We start from the raw sequence: 24,653 nt of genomic DNA, 5'->3' as shown, positions 1-24,653 counted from the left end.
TGAGGGAAGGAAGGAAGCATCAGAGGCAGCTGATCAGATTGTCTCAATCTTAGTGACAAAGAAGCTCCATGAGCTCCTCACACTTGTTGTTGGAGGTGAGGATGGAGGGGACAGGGGTGAGAGAGAGCACTTCAGAAGGAACTAACTTGGGTTAGAAATATTGAAAAGACTCAAGACACTGTGTGTTTAACACAAAGCTAATCTAATTGACCTTTATCTACAATATCAGCCCGGATAACTGGTCTGGAGTTTATTAATATAATCAGAAACAGACCCCAATACACATAATTCAGTCCTGAATGTGATTAACAGAAAAATCCAACCATTGTCGTTACTTATGAACATGTTGGTGTCTCTGCAGTGTAGATAAATAAGCAAACCCCTTCCCACATTCAGAGCATGTAAATGGTCTCTCCCCAGTGTGAACTCGCTGGTGTGTCAGCAGGTTGGATGACTGGGTAAAACCCTTCCCACATTCAGAGCAGGTGAACGGCCTCTCCCCAGTATGAACTCGCTGGTGTCTCAGAAGGTTGGATGGGTGGGTGAATCCCTTCCCACATTCAAGGCAGATGAATGGTTGCCCCACAGTGTGAACCCGGTGGTGTGTTAGCAGGGTAGATAACTGAGTGAATCCCTTCCCACACTCAGGGCAGGTGAACAGCCACTCCCCAATGTGAATTCGCTGGTGTACAATGAGTTGAGATGATTGCTTGAACCCAGTCCCGCAGTGAGAGCACCTGAACGGCCTCTCCCCAGTGTGAACACTTTGATGAGACATCAGGTCCTGGGAGCTTTTGCAACACTTCCCACAGTCTGGGCATTTAAAAGGTCTCTCATCTGTGTGAACTCGCTGGTGTGTCAGCAGATGGGATTGCTGAGTGAATCCCTTCCCACACACAGAGCAGGTGAACGGCCTCTCCCCAGTGTGACTCTGCTTGTGTGCAGTGAGTTGAGACAACCACCTGAACCCAGTCCCGCAGTGAGAGCTCCTGAATGGTCTCTCGTCAGTGTGAACACGTTGATGGCGCATCAGTTCCATGGAACCTTTATAGCACTTCCCGCAGTCCGGACATTTAAAAGGTCTCTCCTCAGTGTGAACTCGCTGGTGTGTCCACAGGTTGGATGACTGAATGAATCCCTTACCACACTTAGAACAGGTGAATGGCCTCTCCCCAGAGTGAACTCGCTGGTGTATCAGCAGATAGGACGAACGAGTGAATCCCTTCCCACACTTGGAGCAGGTGAACGGTTTCTCCCCAGTGTGAGTGCGGCAATGACTTTCCAGGTCAGACGGGGATTTGAATCCCTTCCCACATTCCACACATTTCCATGGTTTCATCCCGTTGTGACGGCATTTATGTTCTGACAGGTCAGATGATTGGCTGAAGCCTCGTCCACACACACAACATGTGTACAGTTTCTCTCCACTGTGAACGGTGCTTTTTCCTTCCATGTTCAAAATCCAATATTTAGGTTATGATAAATTGCGCGACTCTGTCAGATTCTGATGTGATGTTTGGTTTGAATTTCCCGACTGCAAATCCTCTCCTTCTAATACCCTGTGAAATTGATTTAAAACAGAAAAAGTGAGTGGGAGAGAACCTACAAAAACAGGTTGTGAAATTGAGCTTAATGAATCTGGTAATTTGTGGGCCGGCACCAGGAAAAAGTGACTATGAAAACTGCTGGATTGTCCTAAAAACCCAACTGGTTCACTAATTTCCTTCAGAAACATAGAAATTAGGAGCAGAAGTAGGCCATTCAGCCCTTTGAGCCTGCTCCACCATTCAATATGATCATGGCTGTTCCTCTATCTCAACGCCATATTCTTGCTTTCTCTCTAAACCCCCTGATGCCCCGAATATCCAAAAAATGATCAATTTCTTCCTTGGCTATACTCAGTGACCCGGCCTCCACAGGCTTCTGTGGTAGAGAACTCCACAGGTTGACCACCCTCCGAGTGAAGAAATTTTTCCTCATCTCAGGGAAGGGAACCTGCTACGTGGTCTATACCCACTCAAGACTCTGTCCACAAATTTCAAAACTGTGCCTGAACACTGAGGTCTGGGTTATTTATATGTATCAGGAACAGCGCGGGTCCGAACACTGACTCCTGGGGAACTCCGCTCTTAACCTTCCTCCAGTCTGAAAAACATCCATTAACCATGACTCTCTGTTTCCTGTCACTCAGCCAATTTCGTATCCATGTTGCTGCTGTCCCTTTTATCCCATGAGCTATAATCTTTGCTCACAAGTTTGTTGCATGGTACTTTATCTAATGCCATTTGGAAGTCCATGTAACACAACATTAACAGCATTACCCTGAACAACACTTTCTGTTACTTCATCAAAAACCTAAAGCAACTTAGTTAAACGTGACTTTCCCTTAACAAATCCATGCTGGCTTTCCTTAATTAACCCACATTTTCTCAAGTGACTATTAAATATGTCCTGAATGACCATTTCTGGAAGCTTCCCCAGCACCGAGATTAAACTGACTGCTCTGTAGTTGCTGGGCTTCTCTTTACACCTTTTTTGAACAAAGTTGTAACATTTGCAATTCTCCAGTCCCTGTGTCAGCAACTCTGAATCTCAGGAAGACTGGAAAATTATGGCCAGCGCTTCCACAATTTCCACTCTCATTTCCCCTCAGTATCCTTGGATGCATCTCATCCAGTCCTGGGGTTTTGTCAACTTTGTCAGACAGACTATCCAATATCTCCTCCTTATCAATTTTAAACACCATAAGGGTCTGAACTATATCCTCTTTCAGAATCACCTGTGCAGCATATTTTTCCTTGGTAAAGGCAGATACAAAATATTCATTTAATACCTCATCCATACCCCCTGCCTCCATGCCTAAATCACCTCTTTGATCCCTAATTGCCTCCACTCCTCCTTTTACCACTCTTTTACTATTTACATGCCCATGGAAGACTTCTTGATTTATTTCCATGTTTGCTTTCAGTCTCTTTTCATGCTCTCTTTGCTTTTCTTATTTGGTTTTCCAAATCCCTCTGAACCTTCTCTATTCAGCCTGGTTCTTGGTTTTATTATCCAGCTAACATGTGTCATAAGCACACTTTTTCTCCTTTATCTCAATCTCTATCTCTTTTCTCATCAAGGGGGCTGTGGATTTGTTTACCCTACCTTTCCCCTTCATGGCAATATATCTTTACTGTGTCAGAACTCTCTCTTCTTTGACGGCAGTGCATTGTTCAGTTACAGTTTCACCTGCCAACTTTTGATTCATAAGACCATAAGATGTAGGAGCAGAAGTAGGCTATTCGGCCCATCGAATCTGCTCTGCCATTCAATGAGGTCAAGGCTGATCTGATAATCCTCAACTCCACTTTCCTGCATAGCCCTTGATTATCTTACAGGTTAAAAATCTGTCTATTTCAGCCTTGAATATACTTAACGACCCAACCTCCACAGGCCTCTGCGGTAAAGAATTCCAGATTCACTACCCACTGAGAGAAGAAATTCTTTATTGTCTCTGTCTTAAATGAGCGACCCTTTACTCTGAGATGATGTCCCCTGTTCCTAGACTCTCCCATTCAGCATCTACCCTGTCAAGACCCCTAAGAATCTTATATGTTTCAATAAGGTCACCTCTCACACTTCTAAACTCCACTGAGTACAGGCCCAGCCTACTCAACATCTCCTCATAAGAAAATCCCTCCATACCCGGGATCAACCTCGAGAGCCTTCTCTGGACTGCCTCCAATGCCAGCATATCTTTGCTTAGAGAAGGGGACCAATACTCTTCACAGTATTCTAGGTGTGGTCCAACTAGTGCCTTACATAGTTTGAGCAAGATTTCCCGATTTTTAAACTCCATTCCCTTTGAAATTCCAACTTACCTGGGTCAGATCCATTCTTACCCCATTGAAGTTGGCTTTCCCCCAGTTAATTATTCTTACCCTTACTTGAAATCTTTGCACACAGGTAGAACAGATAAGTTGTTTACCTTCCACATTAAAAGTTTGATGATATTCAGGTCCTGATGAATCAAATGGCTCCGTCAGATCTTGACGTGGTGTTTGGTTTGAGTTCCCGTCCGTCAATCCTCTGCCTCTAATACCCTGGAAAAGAAATTTCCAAAATTCATGACTGTCAGTCCAGATTAGACATTGAGAGGAAAAATACATTTCTCTTGGTTTGCGTTTGGTGTGTGTAAATCCTTCCCTTTTAACCCCCTGTAAAAAGAGTTTTCAAAATACATCCCTGTCAGTCCAGGATATACATTCACAATATTCTCTCCTCCTGCTGACAGGGAAAGGGATGAACGCGCACGTGGGGAGCATTTTAGTGATAGTGACCACAACATGGTACAATTTAAGCTTGTTTTGGACAAAATAGACAAGTTGCAAAAAACTTTTTGCAAATCCTGCTTTATTTTACTAAAATAAGTAAAATAAAGCAGGATCTGGCCAAGGTAGACTAGGAACAGCTACTTGTGGGGAAATCTACAGAAGAGCAGTGGGGGGCGTTCGAAAAGGAAATGGGAAGGGTACAGGCTCAACATGTTTCCTCTAGGGTGATATGAAGGAGTAACAAGCCCAGAGAACCATGGATGACCAGAGATATTCAGGATACAATGAGAAGGAAAAGAGAGGCTTTTAGCAGGCACAAGGGGAGCAAATCAGCGGAGGCATTAGTGGAATAGAGAAAGTGCAGGATGGAGCTTAATCACAGAATCACAAAGTGCAGAAGAGGCCCTTCGGCCCATCGAGTCAGCGCCAACACGTGAGAAACACCTGACCTACCTAATCCCATTTACCAGCACTTATCCCACAGCCTTGAATGTTATGATGTGCCAAGTGCTCATCCAAGTACTTTTTAAAGGATGTGAGGCAACTCGCCTCCACCACCCTCCCAGGCAGTGCATTCCAGATTGTCACTCTGGCTCCACCCATAGATTTCCCCCTTGGTCCATAATGGGCCCGACCCTTTTCCTGGTTATCCTCTCCCTATTGATATACTTATGGAATATCTTGGGATTTTCCCTGCCTTTCCAGCTAGAGCTTTCTCATAACCCCTGTTTGCTCTCCCAATTACTTTGGGAGTGTCTTGGGCTACAGGAATATATAGACAGAATAGTCAAATGGGCAGATAAGTGGCAGATGGAATTTAACCCTGAGAAATGTGAGGTGATACACTTTGGAAGGAGTAATTTGACAAGGAAGTATTCAATGAATGGCATGACACTAGGAAGTCCTGAGGAACAAAGGGGCCTTGGCATGTGTGTTCATAGATCTCTGAAGGCGGAGGGGTATGTCAGTGGGGTGGTAAAAAAGGCGGACGGGGCATTTGCCTTTTTCAATTGAGGCATAGATTACAAAAGTAGGGAGGTCATGTTGGAGTTGTGTAGAACCTTAATGAGGCCACAGCTGGAGTACTGTGTGCAGTTCTGGTAGCCACATTATAGGAAGAATATGATTACACTGGAGGGGATGCAGAGGAGATTCACCAGGATGTTGCCTGGGATAAAACATTTAAGTTATGAAGAGAGGTTGGATAGACCTGGGTTGTTTTCATTGGAGCAGAGAAGACTGAGGGGAGACCTGATCGAGGTGTACAAGATTATGAGGGGCATAGACAGGGTGGATAGGGAGCTGCTGTTCCCCTTAGTTGAAGGATCAGTCACGAGGGGACATAAGCTCAAGGTGAGGGGAAGGAGGTTTAGGGGGGATGTGAGGAAAAAGGTTTTTACCCAGAAGGTGGTGACGGTCTGGAATGTGCTTCCTGGGAGGGTGGTGGAGGCGGGATGCCTCACACCCTTTAAAAGCTGGAAATCTCTTCTTGGGCCTACACCTATCACTGGCCCCTGTCGACCTCTCCTGCCCCACACCCTTCTACCAGCTTATATTTCATCTCATTTCTATTTGTCTTAATTCTGATGAAGGGTCATACGGACTTGAAATGTCAACTGTATCCCTCTCCGCAGATGCTGTCAGACCTGCTGAGTTTTTCCAGGTATTTTTGTTTTTGTTCTAGATTTCCAGCATCCGCAGTATTTTGATTTTATCCTTTAAAAAGTGCCTGGATGAGCACTTGGCACATCATAACATTAAAGGCTATGGGCCAAGTGCTGGTAAATGGGATTAGATAGGTAGATCAGGTGTTTCTCACGTGTCGGTGCAGACTCGATGGGCCCAAGGGCCTCTTATGATAGCCTGTCCACCAATATCCATTACATGCCTACCGACTCCCACAGCTACCTAGACTACAGCTCCTCACACCCCGCTTCCTGTAAGGACTCCATCCCATTCTCTCAGTTTCTTCGCCTCCGTTGCATCTGTTCTGATGATGCCACTTTCAAAAACAGTTCCTCTGACATGTCCTCCTTCTTCCTTAACCGAGGTTTTCCACACACAGTGGTTGACAGAGCCCTCAACCGTGTCCGGCCCATCTCCCGCGCATCCGCCCTCAGACCTTCTTCTCCCTCCCAGAAACATGATAGGGTCCCCCTTGTCCTCACTTATCACCCCACCAGCCTCTGCATTCAAAGGATCATCCTCTGCCATTTCCGCCAACTCCGGCATGATGACCCCACCAAACACATCTTCCCTTCACCCCCCCGGCGGCATTCCGTAGGGATCGTTCCCTCCGTGACACCCTGGCCCACTCCTCCATCACCCCCTACACCTCAACCCCCTCCCACGGCACCTTCCCATGCAACAGCAGAAGATGCAACACCTGCTCCTTTACTTCCCCTCTCCTCACCATCCAAGGGCCCAAACACTCATTTCAAGTGAAGAAGCATTTCACCTTTACTTCCCTTAACTTAGTCTACTGCACTCGTTGCTCCTAATGCGGTTTCCTCAACATTGGAGAGACCAAACGCAGACTGGGTGACCGCTTTGCAGAACACCTTCGTTCTGTCCGCAAGCATTACCCAGACCTCCCTGACGCTTGCCATTTCAACACTCCACCCTGCTCTCATGCCCACATGTCCGTCCTTGGCTTGCTACATCGTTCCAGTGACGCTCAACGCAAACTGGAGGAACAGCACCTCATCTTCCGACTCGGCACTTTACATCCTTTCAGACTGAATATTGAGTTCAACAATTTTAGATCATGAACTGTCTCCTCCATCCCCACCCCCTTTCTGATTTTTCCCCCTCCTTTTTGATTTTTCCAATAATTTATATAGATTTTTCTTTTCCCACCTATTTCCATTAATTTTAAATGTATTTCCATCCATTGGTTTATCTCTACCTTTTAACCTTTTTCGATTCCATCACCCCCACCCCCACCAGGGCTATCTGTACCTTGCTTGCCCTGCTTTCTACCGTTAATTAGCACATTCCTTCAGATAATATCACCACCTTCAACAACTCTGTGTCCTTTTGTCTGTGACATCTTTTGGTTATCTCCACCTATCACTGGCCCTCTATCTAGCTCTCTTGTCCCAACCCCCCGCCCCCCCCGCCCCCCCCACCCCAACCCGCCCCCTCCCACTCCCCCCACCCCCCCCTCCCCCCACCCCCCCAACCCCCCGCCCCCCCAAACCCCCCCGCCCCCCCCACACCGCCTCCGCCCCCCCACAACCCCCCCCGCCCCCCACCACCCCGCCCCCCCAACCCCCCCGCCCCCCCCCCCCCACACACCCCCACCACCCCACCCCACCCCCACCCCCCCCTCTCCAATCTATCTTCATAACTGAAGATTCACATCCCTGGAACCATTCTTGTAAACCTCGTCTTCACTCTCTCCAATGCATCACATCCTTCCTATACTGTGGCACCCAGAACTGTACACAATACTCCAGGTGAGGTCTAGCTAGTGCCTTATCTAAATTCAGCATAATCTCCTTGCTCTTGTACTCTATGCCCCATTAAAAGACCAGAATACTGTATGCTTTATTAACGGCTCTCTTCACCTGTCCTGCCACCTTCAATGATCTATGCACGTATACACGCAGGCCCAACTGCTCCTGCACCCTCTTTAGAATTGTACCCCTTATTTTATATTGCCTCTCCATGTTCTTTCTACCAAAATACATCATCTCACACTTCTCCACATTGAACTTCATCTGCTATCTATCTGCCCGCTCCACCAACTTGCCTATGTCCTTTTGAAGTTCTTTGCTGTCTGCCTCACAGTTTACAGTGCTTCCAAGTTTATTATCATCCGCAAAATTTGAAATTGGCCCCGGCACACCAAGATCTAGATCATTAATATTGGTCACAAAAAGCAAGGGTCCCAATACCGACCTGTGGGGATCTCCAATAGAAACCTTCCACCAGCCAGAAAAGTATCCATTGACCATTACTCTCTGTTTCCTATTACTCAGCCAATTATGTATTCGCGTTACTATTGTCCTTTTTATTCCATGAACGATAACTTTTCTCACAAGTCTGTTGTGCAGCACTGTATTGAATGCCTTTTGAAAGTCCATAAATACATCAAGAGCATTACCCTCATCAACCTTCTTGTTACCTCTTCAAAGAACTCCAGCAAGTTTGTTAAACAGGATTTCCCCTTTAGAAATACTTGCTGGCTCTTCCTAATCAACCCACATTCTTCCATGTGACGACTAATTCTATCCTGAATAATTTTCTCTGGAAGCTTCTCCACCAACGAAGTTAAACTGACTGGTCTGTAAATGTTGGGCTTATCCTTACCCTTTTTGAGCAAGGGTGTAATGTTTGCAATTCTCCAGTCCTCTGGCACCTCCCCTGAGTCAAAGGAAGACTGAACGATTGTGGCCAGTGCCCTTGCGATTTCCACTCTCACTTCTTTCAATATCCTTGGATGCATCTCATCCAGTCACCGTGCCTTGTCAACTTTAAGTACCAACAGTTCAACCAAGACTTCTCCCTTATCAATTTTGACCCTTCCAGTGACAGAGGTTCCCCGTCTGCACCGTGGCCTGTGTGGCATCTGCTTCTTTGGTAAAGTCAGATGCGAAATATTCATTTAACATCTCACCCTACCTCCATGTGTAATCCCCCCTTTTGGCCCCTAATCGACCCTATTCCTCCCTTTACTATCCTTTTATGTACCTATCGAAGACTTTGGCATTCCCCTTTATGTTGGCTCCAGTTTTTTTCTCATGACCCCTCCTTTCTTCTCTTATTTGCATTTTCACCTCCCTTCTGAACCTTCTGTAGTCTGATTGGTTCCCAATTGTATTTTCTATCTGACACCGTGTCATCTGCACACTTTTTCTCCTTTATCTTAACTTCTATCTCATTTTTCATCCAGGGAGCTCTGGATTTATTTGCCCTACCTTTCCTTTTTGAGGGAACATACCTCGAACCATTTCTGCTTTGAAGGTAGCCCATTGTTCAGCTACCTCTTCCTACCAACTTTTGGTACCAGTCTATCCAGCCCAGTTCTGTTCTTGCTCTATTGAAGTCGGTCCTCCCCCAGTTAATTATTCTTACTCTGCATTGCACATTGTCCTTTTCTATCATCATCCTAAACCTTATGATAGAATGATCATTGTCTCCTGAATATTCCCCCACTGACACCTGATCTACTTGACTCACATCATTTCCAAGAACCAGTTCTGGCAGTGCTTCCTTTCTTGTTGGACTAGACACATGCTGTAGAAAATTTGCCTGAACAAACCCTAGGAACTCTTTCCCCTCTCTACTCTTTACACTATCACTACTTCAGTCTATATTCAGGAAATTAAAGTCCGCCATTATAACTACTCTATAATGTTTGCACCTCTCTGCTATTTCCCTGCAGATTTAGTCCTCTACATCCTTCCCACTAGTTGCTGGTCTATAGACTACACTGAGCAATGTAATTGCACCCTTTTTGTTCCTTAGCTCTAGCCAAATTGATTCTGACCTTGAACCCTCTGGGACATCCTCTTTCTCCAGCACTGCAATGCTTTCCTTAATCAATACAGCCACCCTCCTGCTTTTCTTCCTGCCCTATCTTTCCTGAACACGTTGTTCCCAGGAATATTTAACACCCAGTCCTGCCCTTTCCTGAGCCAGCTATCTGTCATCGCCACAACGTAACATGGCAATCTGCGCCTGTAACTCAGCAATCTTATCTACTATACTCCGTGCATTCACATACATATAGTACAACCCTGATCTTGAGTGCATTACTTTCTCCCTCACTCCCTATTTGCTATTCTAGTGTTATCTGTCTCTCCCAGTATTTTGTGAACCTTGGCATTACTCTCTAATACTCCCTCCTGGTTCCCACACCCCTGCTGAATTAGTTTGAAGCGCCCCCCCCCCCTCGACCCGTCCCCCTTTCCCACCCAACCCCCCCCCCCCCCCCCCCCCGCAAAAGGACAAGTAAACACACCTTAAGGAGCTCAGTCCTGGCTCTGTCCAGCTGCAACCCTTCCGGCTTGTACAGGTGCCATCTTCCCTCAGAGCCAGTCCCAGTGTTCCAGGAATCTAAAGCCCTCCCTCCTGCAACATCTTTCCAGCCACACATTCATCTGCCTTATCCTCCTATTTCTATACTCACTTGCACATGGCACTGGAAGTAATATGGAGAATAATACATTTGAGGTCCTGCTTGCTAATTTTCTACCTAGCTCCCTAATTTCTGTCTGCAGGACAACATCCCTCTTCCTATTTAAGTGATTGGTACCAACGTGGACCACGATCTCTGGCTGTTCACCCTCCCCAAGTAGAATAGCCTGCACCCACTCGGTGACATCCTTGACCTTGGCACCAGGAAGGTAACATACCATCCTGGAGTCATGTTGACTGCCGCAGAAACACCTCTCTGTTCCCTTAACTAACGAATCCCCTATCACTATTGCTCTTCCTTTCTTCTTCTTCCAACTTCTCTTGTAGCTGGTGTATGGAGAAGATCATGTCCACTGTAGAACTACCAGCAAGAAACACCACTGTGGTTCTCCATAGACTCGGTCTGCAAAAAGATAAAGCCTTTAAAACATGACCCTAGTGAAGGTCTTCCTAGTGACGCTAAGGTGTGAGATGGCCCTGTAGTCACAATCTCTTCTGTCACCTTTGTTTTTGGTTATTATTATGATTTTTGTGTCACGCATGTGGAATGGTTCCTACCTCCCAACAGAGAAGTGGGTGCTAACAATAGATGGGACTTTCCATGCTTGAGCAGTTCAGCTGGAATTCCAATAAGCCGGGTGACTTTCTGTTTGCTGAACAATCAATGGCCTTTTCAAGCTCGAGTGATGAGGATTCCTTGTCTAACTAACCATGACAGGAAGTTACTGGAGAGTCAAACAGAGACTGGGAGATGTCCATCTCATGGGTGTACAGATCACAGTAATGTTCAACCTAGCAGGACATCTGATTACTTCTGTTGGTGAGCACTTCACCATAGGAGTTCAGTGGGAGTCAACTTTGGTGATGGTCGAACCAAGTGCCCTGTTCATCCAATCTCTACATAGCACATAGATATCCTACATCGCAGGCTGGTTGAACTTCTTGACACAGGTCGATCCAGTGTTTATTTGCTGTTATGACCAATGCAGTTGGTGAAGTAGAGTTATTTAAAAATCCCAGGGGGAAACTTTAAACAACTGTCATAACCTATAATTTTAAGTGTTATGTTTGAGGTGCGACCTTAAATTCAGGAATCAGACCATCAGCTCTCGAGGTTTTACATTGAACTAATTGAAACAGTTATTAATTTACACAGGTTAAAACATATACACATGGCTACAAATGACTACTGTTATAGTTTTTTAAAAATTCCCAAACTAATCTCCATTAAGGCAACAGCAACCCATAGACTTAACCAAACACCAGGCAAAGCATTTTCACCTTACGAATTCAAAATGAGGTTCTTTTCACTTTGGAGCCAGTTGTAGGCTTGCAGCTGTCTTTTGACCTTACATTGCCTCTGCCTGCACAGCCGAATACTACTGAAATTAAACCTACCAGCCCCACTGAATGTTAGTTCTCATTGTATCAACAACCTCTTTGAACTTCACCTTTTAACAATAAAACCCCTTTCATAATACCAATTTTATGAGTAATATAAACATATTGCTTGGTAGCTGCTAGAAAAGTGTCAATTTTCACCCCACTTCTTGAGTGCTCCATTCAAATAATGGAAATGCACGCTCTCTCGCTTGCATATCAAAACTAGCACATATCAAAGCACCCAGACTAGCTGGCTTTAATACAATTAAGACACACCCACAGACTAAACCTCTATTTTAAAAGAAAAATATTTTCCAAAATATTATTGACATTAATAGCTTCATGACATTGAACAGTATCTCCCTGTCTTCTACACGACTGTCTTGGCTACATTCAAGTTACAGGGGGTTCTAGCTGTTGGGTTAATGTTATGCATCAGGTAGGCTTTGCTTTTTACTTCAATGATAGATTCATCTCTGCTGATTAGTTCTCAAACCAGCCTTTGTTGTGGGTTCCACGTTTACCAAATGTTGCTGCTGCTGTGTCAGAACTCAGCGACTTCCAAACTTCATCAATATCAATGTTGATCGAGGAAGCTTTTATTGATGTGCCTGTAAAATATTTTACTATTTTGATTCTGCTTTGATAACTTAATTTCATAATGGAGGTGTCACGGTGAAGAATGTGGAAGTCAGTAAGAATTGTCAGCAAGGATTAATCAGCACTTTCTAATTGGAGATGTGAATCAGTGGAACATTTCAGACACTGAATTGTAGATTATGCACCAAAGACCAATTTAGGATTGAAGTGAAAGTTCATTATTTTATTGTAAACGAGTTCCAGTTGAGAGAGGAAAGATCACAGATGGAGCTTTTAAAAAGAGGACACATGAAAATCAGTGACATCTCCAGAATGTTAAACTCCAGCCAGTTATAGGGGTTGTTAACGTAAGCAGGAACAAACCTGATATGGAAACATAGAAAATAGGAGCAGGAGTAGGTCACTCGGCCCTCGAACCTGCTCTGCCATTCAATATGATCATGGCTGATCCTCTATCTCAACACCATCCTCCCACTCTCTTGGCATTCCCTTTGATACCTTTAGAGTCCAGAAATCTATTAATTTCCTTCTTAAATATATTCTAAGACTCGGCTTCCACAGTCTTCTGTGGCGGAGAATTCCACAGGCTCACCACGCACTGAGTGAAGGAGTTTCTCCTCATCTCAGTCCTAAATGTTCTACCCAGTATCCTGAGATGGATCCCTTGTTCTAGACACACCCCCACACCCCTTCCCGTCCCCAGCCAGAGGAAACATCACCCTGCATCCAGTCTGTCCAGCCCTGTCAGAATTTCCTATGTTTCAAATAGATCCCCTCTCGTTCTTTTAAGCTCCAGTGAATACAGGACTAGTCGGCCCAATCTCTCCTCAGATGACAATCCTACAATCCTCGGAATCAGCCTGGTGAACCTTCACTGTACTCCCTCTATGGTAAGTATATCCTTTCTTAGGTGAGGAGACCAAAACTGCACACAATATTTCACAATACTATCAATCCTGGATGTGATTAACAGCAGCAATAACAACAGAATCCAACCCCTGCAGTCACTGATGAATTTGCCGATGTCTCAGCAGGCTGAAGGACCTTGTGAATGCTTTCCCACACGAGAAGCAGGTGAAAGGTCTCTCCCCAGTGTGAGTGCGTTGGTGAGTCAGAAGGTTGGATGACTGCCTGAAACTCTTTCCACAAGTAGTGCAGCTGAATGGATTCTCCTCAGTGTGAATTCGGTGGTGTGACTGGAGGGTGAATAACCGAGTGAATCCCTTCCCACACAGGGAGCAGGTGAACGGTCTCTCCCCAGTGTGAAGTCGCTGGTGTCTCACCAGGTCGAATGGCTGAGAAAACTTCTTCCCACACACGGAGCAGGTGAACGGTCTCTCCCCAGTGTGAGTGCGCTGGTGCACAGTGAGGGTAGACGACTGCCCAAAACTCTTTCCGCAGTAAGTGCAGCTGAATGGCTTCTCCTCCTAAGTGTGAACTTGCTGGTGTGTCCAAAGGCTGGATGACCGAGTGAGTCCCTCCCCACACACGGAACAGGTGCACGGCTTCTCCCCAGTGTGAATTCGTTGGTGTGTTGCAAGGGTGGATGAACGATTGAACCTCTTCCCACAGTAAGTGCAGCTGAAGGGCCTCTCCTCAGTGTGAATTCTCTGGTGTAACATCAGGTAGGTTGTCTTAGCAAATCCCTTCCGACACACGGAACAGCTGAATGGCTTCTCCCCGGTGTGAATGCGTCGATGGATTTCCAGTTGAGATGATGAATTGAATCTTTTCCCATGGTCCGCACATTTCCACGGTTTCTCCATGGTGTGGGTGTCCTTGTGTCTCTCCAGGTTGGACAATAAGTTGAAGCCTCATCCACACACAGAACACGTGAATGGTTTCTCCCCATTGTTATTGGTGTGATATTTTTTCAGGCTGTGTAACTGGTTAAAGCTCTTTCCACAGTCAGTTCACTGAAACATTCTCACTCTGGTGTGTATGTGTATTGGTGTTTTTCCAGTCACACTGATGTTTGAAATCTTTTCCACAGACAAAAGAGACAAACATTTCTCCTTCCACATTCAAAGGTTCATGATATTCACGTCCAGAATAATCAAGTGACTCAAACCAAGATGCTTGTTTATATTTCTCCTTCTACAAATCTTTCCCTTCTAATACCTGCAAAAAGAGTTTACAAAATTTATTGTTATAAGTGTAAGCAGGGTGTAGAAATTCAGGGTAGTCAATTCCAGTTTTTTAAAATATTCTTTCTCAGGATGTTGGCATCGCTGGGAAGGCCAACATTTGTTGCCCATCCCTGATTACCCTTGAACTGAGTAGTTTGCAAGGCCATTTCAGAGGGCATTTCAGAGTCAATTACATGTAGATCAGACCAGGCAGATTTCCTAAAGGACATTACTGAACCAAATAGGTTTTTACAATGCTCAATGACAGTTTCATGGTCATCATCACTGGGACGAGCTTATAATTCCAGATTTATTAATTGAATTTAAATTCCACCAGCTGACGTGAGGGGATTTGAACATATGTCCCCAGAGCATTACCTTGGGCCTTTGGATTACTAGTCCAGTGACATTACCACGACACCATCGCTTCCCCTTGATGGCATATATTTTCCTCTTGTTCCCCAAAACTGTAAATCCATGTCCCATACACACTCCCACCTCCATGGACTAAAATCAGAACCCATCACACCGTCTCCAACATTTCTTTCCTCAACTGCCAGTTTTTTGCCTCCCTGCAATCTGGCTCGATTCAGTTCTCCAGCCACTCTGCAGGTAAATAAAATCAATCATTTTCTCTCCTGGTCACTGGGACCCTGAAGCCCCGCCCACTCTCTGTTGCTTCACCAAGATGGCCGCACGTAAAGCAAAAAGTCCCCGAGCTGCAAACGCGGGACCTGCAGGTTCTTATTGAGGGTTTGGGGCCTCCAGCGGGTGTTTCTGAATCCTCCCCGCCCACCTCCCAGGGTTTCCTTCCTTCCCACAGATCAGATCCTCATTGATTTGAGCCCAAAGTGTAACCTCTTATTTATTGTCCTCCCTCCCCCATCCTCTGATGTGAACCATCCTCCACTCGCTGCCCCAGGATGGCGGCCGTTAACCTGGGCCTGTTCCCGGGAGGGAGAAGCCCCGCAGCTGCAAACCAGGAGCTGACAATTATTCCTCAGGGTTTGCGGATCCACAAAGTGTTTCCAAATCCTCCCCGTCCAGCCGCCGGCTCCATCGCTCCCTCCCCCCCCGGGCCTGTCACCGCGGGGTAAACACGGGGCCTGGGGCCTACCCCAGAAGTTGCTCCAGTTCCCAGTCCAGCCGCGGTTTCCATTCCTACCCTGTGCTCACAATCTCCTCCCGCCTCCCGAACCGTCCGCTCCTCCTCACTCTGTCACCATGACTGACACTGAGCATGCTCAGAGCGCACACCCACACTGCACCTGCGCACTGGACTCCTATAGTCATTTATTGGGGACTTTCTGGAGCGCTGGGTATTCTGGGTATATAACCCGCCATTGATAACTTGAATTGGGAACAAAATTCAACGTATCGGTTTCCCAACCTGTTGAGTTTTTCCATCTCTTTCCGTTTTTATTTCAGATTTCCAGTATCCACAGTATTTTGCTTTTAATTCAGTGCTGGTACCTGAAAGAAAGTAATACTGAAAAGCAGACAAGAGGTTGATGGAATGGAATGTCTCTTAAGCAGAACGTAAACACTAGCACAGGTCAGTTGAACAGAATGCTCTGTTTCTGGATTCGATATTCTCTGTAATTCATTGTCATCTCCTACTGGCTCCTGATCAGCATGCGCCACATCAACCACTTGTACTGCACATGCTCAGAATGCCATCGAGTGCTGAGTAATCACACTGGACTCATGTAGGCATTGATGGGGCACATGGAAAATTATCGATTGTAACAGTGTCGCTCAAAGCTTAATTGGTGAACGAAAATATTCATCACCACATTGAGATTGGGCCTGTTTTTGTATCAAGTTGCACTTGATTAGAAATAACCTGCTCATTAATGATAAGTTTGGATTCCGACAGGGTCACTCAGCTCTGGGCCTCACTATAACTGTGGTTCAAACATGAACAAAAGAGCTGAACTCAAGAAGTGAGGTGAGAGTGGCTGCCCTTGACATCAAGGCAGTATTTGACCGAGTGTGGCATCAAGGAGCCCTGGCAACACTGGAGTCCATGGGAATCGGGGGGATCTCTACGCTGCTTGGATTCATACCTAGCACAAAGGAAGATGGTTGTGGTTGTTGGGAGGTCAATCATCTCAGTTCCACAACATCACTGCAGGAATTCCTCAGGTCATTATCCTAGGCCCAACCATCTTCAGCTGCTTCATCAATGATCCTCCTCCCATCATAAGGCCAGAAGTGGGGATGTTCACTGATGATTGCACAATGTTCGCGAATTCTCAGCTACTGAAGCAGTCCGTGTCCAAATGCAGCAAGACCTGGACAATATCCAGGCTTTGACTGACAGGTGGCAAGTATCATTCACGCCACACAAGTGCCAGGCAATGACCACCCACAACAAGAGAGAATCTAACCATCACCCCTTGATATTTAGTGGCATTGCCATCACTGAATCCCTGACTATCGACATCCTGGAGTTTACCATTGTCAAGAAACTGAACTGGACTAGCCATATAAATATGGTGGCTACAAGAGCAGGTCAGAGGCTGGGAATCCTGCCGCAAGTAACTCATCTCCTGACTCTCTAAAGCCTCTCTACAAGACACAAGTCGGGAGTGTGAAGGAATATTCTCCACTTGCTTGTATGAGTGCAGCTCCAACAACACTCAAGAGGCTTGACACCATGCAACACAAAGCAGCCCGCTTGATTGGCACTCCATTCACAAACATTCACTCCCTCCATCACCGACAAACAGTGACAGCTGTGCGTACCATCTACAAGATGCACGGCAGGAACTCACCAAGGGTCCTTCAGCAGCATCTTTCAAATACATGACCACAACCATCTCGAAGGACAAGGGTAGCAGATAGATGGGAACACCACCACCTGGAAGTTCCCCTCCAAACCACTCACCATCCAGACTTGGAAATATATCGCCGTTCCTTCACTGTCGCTGGGTCAAAATGCTTTAATTCCCTTCCTAACAGCACTGTGGGTGTACCTACACCACATGGACTGCAGCGGTTCATGAAGGCAACTCACCACCACATTCTCAAGGGCAATTAGGGATGGGCAATAAATGCTGGCCCAGCCAGTGAAGCCCACATCCCGGGAATTAACTTTAAAAAATTATATTATATATATGGTTAATAAATGACATATTACTATGTTATATCTATAACACATATATATGACAGCCCACAATGCCCGGCTGATTGACAGCCGCTTCGGACCAATAGGAAAGCAGGGGGCGCAGCTGTAGTGAGCGAGTGAAAGCGGCTGTCTCTCCAGCCAACCGGAGTGAACGAGGGGCAGGGCTGTCGGAGAGAGCGCGAGAGCCTGGTCCTCCAGCCAATCGGAGTGAATGAGGGGGCGGAGCTAGGCTGAATGAAGCATGGCGATGCAGAATACCTTCTTTCATGCATCCGTAATCGGTAAAGGTGGGTACGGCGGGGCGAAGGGATCGATGGATCCGGCGGGTGATTGAATAGGTTTCGTAAACATGATATGTAAACCCCAAACTTCGAAAAAGAACCTGCCAGTACCCGGGACAGTTACACTGTTACAAGCTCACTCACTCGACAGGTGATCAGGTATCAGTGCATTTTGATATACAAATGTTCCACTATCACGCTCACAGTGACTGTATTTTACAGACCAAGCCTTCTTACTACACCAACCCTCCTGGATAGATCAACAGAGAAAAGTGAAAAATTAAAGTCCACCAGCCAAGATCATAGTGGTAAAAGCATTTGATAATTCCCTTTGAAATATATAGCACAGCAGAAGAACTGTGCATTGGCCTGTTACAAACTTATTAAAACAGATTCATTGCCACCTCCTCCCTTTCCATGTTCCAGTTCCCCAAACACATTTTACAGGTGACAGTACTTCTTACAATTTAGTTTTTTGTATTCACTGCTCACGATGTGGTCTCCTCCACACTGTGGAGACTAAGTCCAGATTGGGTGACTGCTTCGTGGAAAATCAACATTCACTCTGCAAGTGTGATCCTGAGCTTCTTCTCATTTACTATTTTAATTCTCAACCTCAATTCAAGTCTGACCTTTTAGTCCTCGGCCTCCTGTAAGGCGTCATGAAGCCCAACAGAAGCTCGAGGAACAGCAGCTCGTTTTTGTCTGTTCACTTCACAGCCTTCCAGAATTAACATTAATTTCAACAATTTCAGATCATAATCATCACTTCCATTTTTAGGACAGTGGATGCTGGTAAAAGTCCTGCTGTTACCATTTATCCCTCCTCTGAACTTGTCTTATTTGTTCACTTGCCCCATTCGTTTCTTTAATTGTCACCCAATGTTGCAACATCGACCTCTTTGTCATTTACTCTCTCCAGCCTTCCATTCCTATCACAAGACAATTTGATCTTTCCTCCTCTCTGCTCCTGTTTTCTCTGACTCTGTACTTGTTAGTAAACTGTTAAACCTCGGAATTTTTGCAGTTTGGATAAAAGTTCACCGACCTGAAGCATTCACTGTGAATGATGCTGTTTGACCTGCTGAGTGTTTGCAACATTTTCAGTTTTGAGGTCGGATTTACAGCATCTGCAGTATCTTATTTTCGGGTCACTGTGGATCAGTTTCTCTCCCTTATCGTTACCTGTTTAAAGGTGAAGAAGGAGCTTTTAAAGAATGAGACAACAGTAACTGTCTCCCTGTTCGACATGAAATTAAACTCACTGTTAATTCCTCGTCAGTAACAATTATAAACACAATGCCGGGATTGAGCCGGGGACTTTCTCATGTAAAGTAAACGTGATAATCACTGCACTGGGGAAATGAGTGTGAATCCCCCCCGGACAGAGGGGAACTGACCATCCATCTCTAGCTCTAATTCCCAAACAGAAAATGCTGCCAAGAATCAGCAAGTGAGGCTGAGTCTGTGGCCGCTCTCAGCGTTTGTAACCGTCACAATGCCCGGGTAATTGACGGCAGCTCCAGAACCTTAGAAGGAGAGGGTGGGACTGGAGGACCCAGCGGGAGGGACTGGTCCTCTAACCAATCAGAGTGAATGAGGGGGCGTGGCCGGGCTGTGACTGGAGCATGCGCAGTGCAGGTAATGGCGATGGAGAGGTTGGTTGATCTCTGGTATCCAGTGTCGGTTCTTTATCATTGAATCATTGAATGGTTACAATACAGACAGAGGCCATTCAGCCCGTCCTCCCTGTGCTGGCTCTCTGCAGGAGCAAATCAGCTAATCCCACTCCCTTGCCCTTTCACTAACAAGACCAGCAGCAGATATTGCCTATCCCCAGTTACCTGTGGAGAAGATGTTTGACCTTCTTGAATCGCTGCAGTCCGTGTGGTGAAGGAGCTCCCACAATGATGTTAAGCAAGGAGTTATAGGTTATTCACCCAGCAATGATGAAGGAACAGTGATAAATGTCCAAATCAACAACAACAATTTGTATTTTTATAGCACCTTTTATGTAATAGACGTTTCCAGTGTATTTCATCTTTATTTTATAAAGCAACATTTGACACAGAGTCATATAAGGAGATATGAGGACCGGTGGCCAATCGTTTGGCCAATGAGGTAGGTTTTAAGGAGTATTTTAAAGGAGGAAAGGAAGATAGAGGGAGGGGAGATTTAGGGAGGAAATTCAGAGCTTTTGGGCTTGACAGCTCAGGGCATGGACACCAAGGATGTGGTGATTAAAATCAGGAATGTTTAGGAGATTACAGAGACAGGGAGGGACAAGAGCACGGAGGTGATTATAGAGACAGTGAGGGATAAGAGCATGGTGGAGATTACAGAGACAGGGAGGGACAAGAGTATGGAGGAGATTACAGAGATAGAGAGGGACAAGCACATGGAGAAATTTGAAACATGGATGAGAATTTGAAACATGGATGAGAATTTTAAAATTTAGTTTCTTCTTAAATGGAAGCCTCTGTAGTCAGTGAGCACAGGGGTGGTGGGTGTACGAAACTTGATGTGAGTTAACACATGGGCAACAGAGTTTTAGATGACCTCAAGTTTACAGAAAAGTTGAATGTAGGAGACCGGCTGGGAGTGTGCTAGGCTAGTTAAGTTTAGGGGTAACAAATAAATGGATGAGAGTTTCAGCAGCAGATGAGCTGAGACTAGGGCGGCGTCGTGTGATGTTACTGAGGTGGAAATAAGGGGTCTTGGCATTGATGTGGACATGTGGTTGAAAGCACACTTTGTGGGGAAATATTTTGGGATGGGTGTGAACTATGGTTCAGCCTCAGACAGTTGTCCGGGAGAGGGATGGGGTCAGTGGTTAGGAAGTGGAGTTTGTAGTGAACTCTAAAGACAGTGTATTTGTTCTTTGCAATATTTAAATGGTGGAATTTTCTGCTCATCCAGTACTGGATGTCAGGACAGTGTGTGGCTTGGAGAGGAATTTGGAGATGATGATGTTCTCATCCAACTGTTGTTCTGGTCCTTCTGGGCGATGGAAGCTGAGGGTTTGGGAGATTCTGTCACACTTCTGGTCGAGTTGTAGACATGTGAAATCCCTCTCCTTTGTCGCCTGCCTCTCCCACCTCTCTCTCTCTCTCCCACCTCTCTCTCTCTCTCATCCCATAGAGGCCAGAATCTCGTGTATGTCCAGGCCGGCAGGCAGCTCCCTTTCCCTGAAGGGCATGAGAAAAGCAATTGGCTTTTTAACGACAATTCTAGTTTTCATTTTCACTTTCTCTTTGTGCCGGTCCCACAAATTACCCGATTCATTCAGCTCAATTTCACTCTCATATTTGCTTTTCTGTTTAAAATTAATTTCACAGGAGATTAGAAGTCAGGAAACACTAACCCACCTTCACATCAGGATCTGACGGAGTTGCCCAATTCATCATAATCGGAATGTCGATTTTGAAAATGGAGGGAATAAGCACCATTCACAGTGGAGAGCAACTGTACACATGTTCTGTCTGTGGATGAGACTTCAGCTGATCATCTGGCTTGTCGAAACATAAATGCAGTTACAGCAGGGAGAAACTGTGGAAACGTGGGGACTTTGGGTAGGGTTACAATTACCCATTCAAGGTGGAAATTGACAGGAGCAGTCACACTGGGGAGAGACCTAGAAGTGTGGGAAGGGAATTGCTGATTCATCCACCCTGCTGACACACCAGAGAGTTCACACTGCTGAGAACCCTTTTAAATGCCCAGTCTGTGGGAGGTGTTATTAAAGTTCCAGAGAACTGATGTCCCATCAATGTGTTCACACTGACGAGAGACCATTCAGCTGCTCTCACTGCAGGACAGGATTCAGGCGATCATCTGACCTCATTGCACATCACTGTAGTCACAACAAGGAAAGGCCATTCACCTGCTCTGAGTGTGGGAAGGGATTCACGACCTCATACTACCTGCTGACACACCAGCGAATTCACACTGGGGAGAGGCCGTTCACTTGCCCTGAGGGTAGGAAGGAATTTATTCAGTCATCCCACCTTCTGATCCACCAGCGAGTTCACAATGGGGAAGGGCCATTCACCTGCTCCAAGTGTGGGAAGGAATTCGCTCAGTCATCCAACCCGCTGACACACCAGCGAATTCACACGGGGGAGAGGCCGTTCACTTGCCCTGAGGGTAGGAAGGGATTTACTCAGTCATCCCACCTTCTGATCCACCAGCGAGTTCACAATGGGGAAAGCCATTCACCTGCTCCAAGTGTGGGAAGGAATTCGCTCAGTCATCCAACCCGCTGACACACCAGCGAATTCACACGGGGGGGAGGCCATTCACCTGCTCTAAGTGTAGGAAAGGATTCACTTGTTCATCCTACCTGCTGAGGCACCAACGAGTTCACACTGGGGAGAGACCGTTCACCTGCTCCAAGTGTGGGAAAGGATTTGCTCACTCATACAACCTGCTGAGACACCAGCGCATGCACAGTGGGAAGAGGCCATTCACCTGCTCTGACTGTGGGAAGAGATTCAGTCAGATATATAGCCTTCAGGGACACCAGCAAGTTCACACTGGGGAGAGGCCGTTCACCTGCGAAGTGTGTGGTAAGGGATTCACAACCTCATCCCAACTGCTGACACACCAGCGAATTCACATGGGGGAGAGACTGTTCAATTGCTCCATTTGTGGGAAGGGTTTCACTTGTTCATCCCACCTGCAGACCCACCAGTGGGTTCACAATGGGGAGAGGCCATTCACCTGCTCTGAGTGTGGGAAGCAATTTGCTCACTCATCCAAGCTTGAGACACCAGCGAGTTCACAGTGAGGAGAGACCTTTTAAACGCCCAGACTGTGGGAAGTGCTATAAAAGTTCCAAGGAACAAGTGTTCCATCAGCGTGTTCACAATGACGAGAGACCGTTCAGGTGCTGTCATTGTGGGACTGGGTTCAGGTGATCATCTGACCTCACTGTACATCAGCACACTTACATTAGGGAGAGGCTGCTCACTTGCTCCGAGTGTGGCAAGGGATTTACTACCCCATCCTACCTGCTGACACACTAGCGAGTTCAAACTGGCGAGAGACCGTTCACCTGCTCGAGTGTGAGAAGAGATTCACTCAGTCATCCCACCTGCTGACACACCAGCGCACTCACACTGGGGAGAGATCATCTCATGCTCGGAGTGTGGGAAGAGAGTCGATCAGGCATGCACCTTTTTGAGACACCAGCGAGTTCACACAGGGAGAGACCTGCTCCCTGTGAGGGTAGGGATTCACTCAGCCACACAGCCTGCTGTTAGACAGTCATTCACCTGCTCCCTGTGTGGGTAGGGATTCACTCAGCCACACAGCCTGCTGTTAGACAGTCATTCACCTGCTCCCTGTGTGGGTAGGGATTCACTCAGCCATACAGCCTGCTGTTAGATAGTGATTCACTTGCTCTGTGTCTGGGAAAGGATTCACGGAATCAACTGACCTGATGAATCACCAACAGGTTCATACTGGGAAACGACTGTGCAGGTGATATGAACGTGAGATTGGATTCATTAATTCATCCAATCTCTGGACACACCCGCAAATTCACACTGGGCTGAGACTGTTCATCTGCTCTGTTTGTGGGAAGGTATTCACTTAGTCATTTAAACTTCTGACTCATTAGTGAGTTCACCCTGCATAGCGGGTGTTTGTCCTGTGTGTGTGCGTGTCTCTGTGTAAAAGGATTTGATCATCATCACAGCTACAAAAATGTCAAATATAAAGTGGGGAGAGCCTATTCACCTGCTTCCTGACTGGAAACACATTTCACAATAATGGATATTGTACCTATTAGAGATCATTGAATTCATTTCAAATTGTTACAGAGTGTTTCTCCCTAAAAGCTACATATACTTTGTGTTTTTACAGAATTATCTGTATCCCTTTAAATAAGCTCGGAAACACTGAGACATTGGTTTAATGTTTTTATTTCTATTACATAACCCATTCCATACAGAGACCATGAGATTACTGGATACTCACGGGAGGACTCATCAGAAAGAGTTATGAGCACATTATTCTAATCTGATCATTCTGATGGAAGGTAGACATGGTCCAGGACACCAAGCTTTTGTGTATTAATCCCTTTTGACTTTAGTAACGTCTTGCTAAGTTGATGATAACATGTCAACACATTCTGGTTATTTGTTTATCAAAACAGGACATATTAACCCATTAATTCATCTTGTAAATGATGTATTCCTCTTTAGTGAGTCCGTGTGATACTGCCATTGTGTTTCTCATGATGTGTACCTGAATATCTCATCTCTTTCTGAAAGGCTTAATAACATCTTTGTATTCAGTTCATCTCTTGACCCTCTGGCTCAGTGTTGAGAACATACATTATCTATCCTTTCAGATAATTGATCCATTCACAGGTTCCAATCTTATCCTCAATATGACCTCCGAGAACCGACTCCTATTACAGATTCTTAATTTTAATGTGTGTAAATGTCTTTACTATTGAGAAACGTTTAATAAAGTTATTAGAATTATTCAGGTCTTCCCCACTTGTCCTCCCTCTGTCTACATTCCCCACCTCGAGGCTCAAGAAGCTTCTTCATTTTGGTAGCTTCAAAGCTTTTCTCTTGGTCAGTGAAAACATTTCCATTCTTTCTCCTTGTAAGCTGCCTTTGAATACTCTTCACCAAGCAGACCATCA

At 45.8% G+C, this 24,653-nt stretch overlaps 1 protein-coding gene across 1 annotated transcript; it reads right to left on the bottom strand.

The window, feature by feature from the left end:
* Nucleotides 1-331: 331 nt before the first annotated feature.
* On the bottom strand, nt 332-15,096 carry LOC144697786 (uncharacterized). The gene is made up of 4 exons (XM_078569782.1): nt 14,957-15,096; nt 13,940-14,570; nt 13,505-13,873; nt 332-1,306 (listed from the first exon to the last, which is right to left on the bottom strand). The coding sequence occupies exons 2-4, from the start codon at nt 14,213-14,215 to the stop codon at nt 332-334; spliced, it is 1,620 nt and encodes a 539-aa protein (XP_078425908.1). The 5' UTR covers nt 14,216-14,570; nt 14,957-15,096.
* Between the last annotated feature and the right edge of the window lie 9,557 nt (nt 15,097-24,653).

The sequence above is a fragment of the Cetorhinus maximus genome, chromosome 23 (assembly GCF_964194155.1).
Source record: "Cetorhinus maximus chromosome 23, sCetMax3.hap1.1, whole genome shotgun sequence".
Lineage (NCBI taxonomy): Eukaryota > Metazoa > Chordata > Chondrichthyes > Lamniformes > Cetorhinidae > Cetorhinus > Cetorhinus maximus.
Note: the sequence above shows the minus strand (reverse complement) of the source record. Positions and strands in the feature narration are given on the sequence as shown.